Source organism: Gavialis gangeticus, unplaced genomic scaffold, assembly GCF_001723915.1.
Source record: "Gavialis gangeticus isolate Ggan-Ray unplaced genomic scaffold, GavGan_comp1, whole genome shotgun sequence".
NCBI lineage: Eukaryota > Metazoa > Chordata > Crocodylia > Gavialidae > Gavialis > Gavialis gangeticus.
Window position 1 is genome coordinate 92,114,884 of NW_017729022.1, and position 5,967 is coordinate 92,120,850.

Consider the following 5,967-nt stretch of genomic DNA (forward strand, 5'->3'; position numbering starts at 1 on the left):
TAGAGGCAGGTCCTGTCAGACCAACCTGGTGGCCTTCTGCGACCAGGTCACCAAATCCTTAGATGCAGGTGTAGCAGTGGACATAGTCTTCCTGGACTTTCAGAAGGCCTTCGACACTGTCTCTCACCCTGTTCTCATCAAGAAACTGGGGGACTGTGGTGTTGACACCCACTCAGTCAATTGGGTTGCCAACTGGCTGGAGGGCTGCACCCAGAGAGTGGTGGTGGATTGGTCATTTTCGACCTGGAGGGATGTGGGCAGTGGGATGTTCCGCAGGGTTCGGTCCTCGGGCCTGCACTGTTCAACATCTTCATCAGTGACTTGGATGAGGGGGTAAATAGCACGCTGTTCAAATTTGCTAATGACACTAAGATGTGGGGGAATGTGGGCACGCTAGAAGGGAGGAATAGGCTGCAATGGGACTTAGACAGGTTACAGGGGTGGGCGGATGAGAATAGGATGGGATTCAACACTGACAAGTGCAAGGTACTGCACCTGGGGAGGAAGAACCAGCACCATACCTACAGGCTGGGGAACTCCCTTCTCATCAGTACAGAGGCAGAAAAGGATCTTGGAGTCGTCATTAATGCCCAGATGAACATGGGCCGGCAGTGTGGGGATGTAGTCAGGAAGGCCAACTGTACCTTGTCATGCATCCACAGATGCATCTCAAGCAGGTCGAAGGAGGTGATCCTCCCCCTCTACGCAGCACTGGTCAGGCCGCTGCTGGAGTACTGCGTCCAGTTCTGGGCGCTGCACTTGAAGAGGGATGTGGACAACATGGAGAGGGTCTAGAGCCTGGTGTATGTCAGAGCCTAATCTTACAGTTTTGATGGTAGAGGAGGTGTATGGCTATATAGAGATGTTCTCATACAATTTGCATTGTAAGATTTTACTATTTTATTTCCTAGTTAGTTAGCAAAGTTTGTTTGTTTGTTTGTTTGTTTGTTTGTTTGTTTTGATGATACAGAACCAAAGAAACCAGATTATATGAATGCCCATTGTGCGTATCTGATGTGTAGTGGAATAATCCAGTGTTAATTCAAGTGTGTTTCCGTTCCAGATGGGATGTCATTGTCACCTTAAGCACTCTTCCTTTTCTCTTCCTCCATTTCTTCTCTTTCATACATGCATGATATTCTTCTTTCTACTAGAGTCTATTCCTGTCCTAGTACAAAGTACTAAGCTTACAATATTGTCATAAATAAAATAAATGAAAACAGATCAGCTTTAGTTGACTAATTTGTTGAGTAAAAGTGCTAAAACTTGCAACAAATTACTGGACAAGCTTATCCTGAGGTATTTCACTGTTTCTTACCTAATATACTTAGGGCTTTTTTCCTTTGGTACTTCTTTTCATGTTTCCCCTAAAAAGTTTGCATCCTAACATGGTATTGTATTGTGACCCGACAAAGGACTCCCATATATAAACAATGTCCAATGGGAAAGGGGTAAAATCAAGATGAATCAAATAAACATTTCTAGTGTGTTTTTCCTTTTTAAATACTTACTTAATTTTTATCAGGAGTATTTTAATTAGTGTTTTACTGTGAACATAAAATCAAAAGCCCCGCATATAATTAAAACATTGTCAGAAAGGCCCCTAACTCCAAAGAGCCCTAACACCATTCAGTAAAGTAATACTGATTTTGTCATGTTTGATAGATTTCATCATCATGAAGGATAACTGATTAACTAGATGATTCAAAGAGCTCTGTGTGCCAATGTAATCAGACTATATAAAGAAGACAGAATTAACTTCCATTACATTTCTCACCCCAGTAGTCTCACTTTTTATGCAAAGATGTCCTTGTAATGCACTTTTGTAGGAGGATATAGTTGTGTTGCTAAAACAAATTACTACTTATTGAATGCGCTGGTGTTTTATCCTTTCTTTGCCAGGTTGGGGCACCCTACTAGCATTGTAATATTCAAGCATGAAAATCTTCTAAATAGAGGATACTTTTGCTATGGAGAATTTAGTACATTAATTTAAACAATTATGCTAATTTTTCAAAAAGTTGTCATCTCCTTATTTGCTAAGATAGAACTTGCAATTTAAAAAGGGATTTATATCTTATTCACAAATGAAGACAACAGCTGTTGGATTTCTGGGTAAATGTTGGAGGAGGCTTAGACAAAAAACTGATGATAACTCATTTGAAGATTTCAAATGGGAAAGAGATGCTCTAAATTTCCATCATGTGAATGTAACTGCAATGATGGTGACCCAGGTCAGCTTACCAAATACTTATGTATCCATGAAGCTATGTTCAAAAAGCTTAAATTAGAATAAATACAGCTTACTCTCCCTCACTGTATAGTAATTGTATTCTTAGCGTACTCTTTCAGTTCTGGTTCCTGAATCTGCTGGGGTTTTCCTCATTCTTTAAGTGTTTGTTATCAAGTTTGTATAATGAGATATAACCACAACTAGAAGGAAAAGAATAGTAACCTATTCTGTACATGGAAAGGTGTTTTAAAACAGCATAGGATTTGCAACACCAGAACCATTATTTCCACAGTCCTGTGTCCCTTCTTATTTTAAAGGAAGACATAAAGAAGATCCGTAATATTTCCAACAGGTTGTACAATTCTGCGTCTGGTTTAGGATAGTGGTGGCCACTCTGCTTTGCATGTGCCACAAGTGACGTAAGGAGCCAGTGTGTTTGGCATGCAAATTCTGGATGCTGAGTTTACCTATGGGAAGAGAACTTGAAAAGAGATGCCAACATATTTGCTGACTTGTCTTAAGGAGAAAAAAAAGTGTGCGCACGCCCATCTTTTCATCTGTTGTTTGAGTATATTTAAAGCTCTGAGTTTTACCATAGGGCCACCCTTCTTGGATATCACTTAAAAACCTATTTACTGCATGCATACTTAAAAATCTCACACCCTTTTATTATTGGAGAACATTAACTTATTTATTTAATCAAATTTTACCAAGATGTGCACACTTGCAAAGCTTCATCTTATTTACTCTGCAGTAGTGGTGACAGCCATTCGTTCTGAGAAATGCATTACCAATGGGTTATAAACATAAAAGCAGATGAAATTGCTTTAGGAATAAATTTGTGTTGAAGAGAAATTTGCTTTATTTGTGCACGTAGTCATAGAGGATGGAGTTTGGCAGACTCTCGATACGAAAGGCAACAAAGGGTAAGAATAGCTTTTCAGGTAGCTTATATTTTATAGCTCCATTTAAAAATATGTATGTCTTTTTCCTCCTTCCTGTTCACAATGAATTGCTTTTTATCTAGCTTCTTAAAATAATAGATTTGCATTTAATTTACTTTTCAGTCAGAGGAACTATGTTTTCTGGATTATCATCTGTGTTTTGAATGCCAGTGCACTTAGTCGAGATAATAACTAGATAGTACAGCTTCACAATTAAAAAAAAAAAAGAGAGAGAGAGAGAAAAGTATGCTAGTTTTCAGTATAAACTATTCTTGATTGTCCAGAAATGCTTATTTGTATATTTTGATTAAATGCAGGATAGTACTGGAATGAAGCTGTGGAAGAAACGGTGGTTTGTACTTTCTGATCTGTGTCTATTCTATTACAGAGGTAAGTTGAACACTGGAAATCAAGGAACAAATAATTATCTCGTTATGATTAATTTGACTATTCTCGCCTTCTTTCTCCCTTTCTCTTGGCTGCAACTACATATTTAAAATAATTACTTCTCTTCTGAGAAGAAAGAAAAGAAGCTGTTGATTTAACTTGGCGTTTAAGATCAAGTTAATAGAACTAGCTGCACTTTCCACAACTGTTCAGTTGTTGACAGCATGTGTCATATTTTTCTCAGACAAGTAGGGCACATGTATACACTATAGATACAAATACTTCACCCCTCTGAGGGCAATTTATTACTTATTTAAGTTTCCCACTAAGATGTGCCAAAAAGAAGTTTGACTTCCACTGCCAAAGATTTAACTGAGTATGTGAGGTTGAACAGAGAATGAAAGAGGGTACAGACTCTGAGCTTTGGGATGGAAGAGAATGGAGGTGCTAAAGGCTTTTCTGGAACCTAAACAACTCTTGTAGGATATTCATTTGGTATCCTTGAGGTGTATTTTCCAATTTCTCAAAAATAGAAGTTTGTGCTGATATTTTTTAATGTAAAAATGTAGCCCCTGCCCCATTAGCAAGCTTTAATTCTGCTCCGCAGGACTTCAACAGTGTGGATTTGTGAAAAACTTTTTTGTAACAATGCTGAGATATTCACATAATGAGAGGTTATTGACTATGGTGCCCTTCAGAGAATATTTGAGTCTGGCATATCTACCATATTGTATTTATTTTACAATATGAAAAGATATCCAACCCAATTAGAAGTAGCCACTGTAGCAACACTTTCAAGAAGAGTGGAAGGAAATCAAAGAGCCGGGCAGGTAAGTAAATTATACTTATTTACAGATAAGTAAATTAGTGGGCAAGGTTCATCCAGAAGGTTATAGCAGCGTAAGTAGTATTTCTATCTGCCACTTCTGTTGCTCTTGGTTAAATAAGAACCAGAAACTTAGTAAATTAAAAAAGTCTGTATGAAATGCATGGCTTATGCTTTCTCATGAGAGGAGCAGCAAACCATAATCTAGATACTCAAAACTGATTAGTAGTTCTGGCAAAGACAGTGGCAGTATGGCATTTTCAGTTTATTTTGAGTGAAAATTGTCCTTGTTTTAAAAAATGTATTACACATCCATGCCAGTTGAGGTAAGTTAAGTTTTCAAGCATGAAAGCTTTGTTCTTGTACCTCTTATCAGTTTACAAATTCTGCGGTTTTGGAACAGCGTCATCACGCTTTCATTATCTCGCCCCAAAAAATTATACATTACTGAATAAACAGCTGCCAAGTTGAAATTGGTGTACTTGGTGAGACACTGTAATTTCAGTCATGGAGACATTGGTTGAGCTGCAATTACATTGCATTTAGCTAAGTGGCCAGTTCGTAGTCTTTGTTTTTTCTTGTGAGGCTTACCCTACTTTAAGGAAGTTCTTGAGACTTTTCACCCATAATATTCCAAAAAAAGAAGTTATTTTAGTAGTAGTAGTAGAAGAAATCATGAGCTTTGTTTGTCTAGAATATTAAACAGTAAATAAACTATACATTCAGAGCTCTGTATTGCTAATTTTTTACTAAATTAAGGTGTGAATCATATGTTTGGTAAAAACAGCAGAAATACAAACCTGGTTGCCTAAGTTGGATACAGTTAGAAACTGAAGCTTCCTATAACTGATAGTTCCATTACTGGGAAATAGTTAAAGCAGATGTACTCAAAATAACAGGTGTTTCAGCAGTGGCTTAAAGGTATTAGAAATGGTTATTAAAAATACAAATGTAAACCTTATCCTTTTGAAGTTGTTTCCCTAACATAATGCTACCTTATTCGAGGACTCAGATGAAAAAGGGTGGGTGGGGAGGGGGAGAAAAGTATTGTTAGACTGCAAACAATATTTGTGGTTGTCTCTGATTGTAACACCAATTGGTAAAGCTTGATATGGTTTATTCAGAAATTTTACCATGTTAAAAACTAATGCCTAATCCTAATTTAAGGATAAAAAGAAACTGATTTCAGTGTAAATTTTCACTGCTTAGAGTGTACTGTTTATCTCTTTCTCTGGAGATAAAAGAATGACTGCTTTAGCATACTGAAAGGGTATCGTAACAAATAAAACATCTTACTGAAGAAGAAAAGATTCTCCACTTTTTTGTTATATTATTCATACCCTGCATATAAATAAAGATGAATGCAGGGGCATATATAGAAAAAAAGTCATATGCTGGGAAACAGATTTTAAAAGTCTTAAAATGGAATGCACCGATGTTACCTAGCAAAGAAACCTAGGCCTCGAAACACATGGCTGTTCTGCTTAACAATGTGAATAATGAATGTGGTAGTAGTGAATGAGACTTGCCTGTGGAAAACAAGTCAAAGTTTAATCTAGCTTTAAAAAAAAAAAAAA

The 5,967-nt window shown here is 37.1% G+C and overlaps 1 protein-coding gene across 5 annotated transcripts in view; it reads left to right on the forward strand.

The window, feature by feature from the left end:
• The window catches only part of PLEKHA5 (pleckstrin homology domain containing A5), a 157,280-nt gene that overhangs the window by 61,776 nt on the left and 89,537 nt on the right, over positions 1-5,967 (forward strand). For all 5 annotated transcript variants that reach the window (XM_019515613.1, XM_019515612.1, XM_019515610.1 and 2 more), the window contains exon 5: positions 3,495-3,567. In XM_019515613.1, the coding sequence (XP_019371158.1) occupies positions 3,495-3,567 (73 nt within the window). The remainder of the gene's footprint in view (positions 1-3,494; positions 3,568-5,967) is intronic.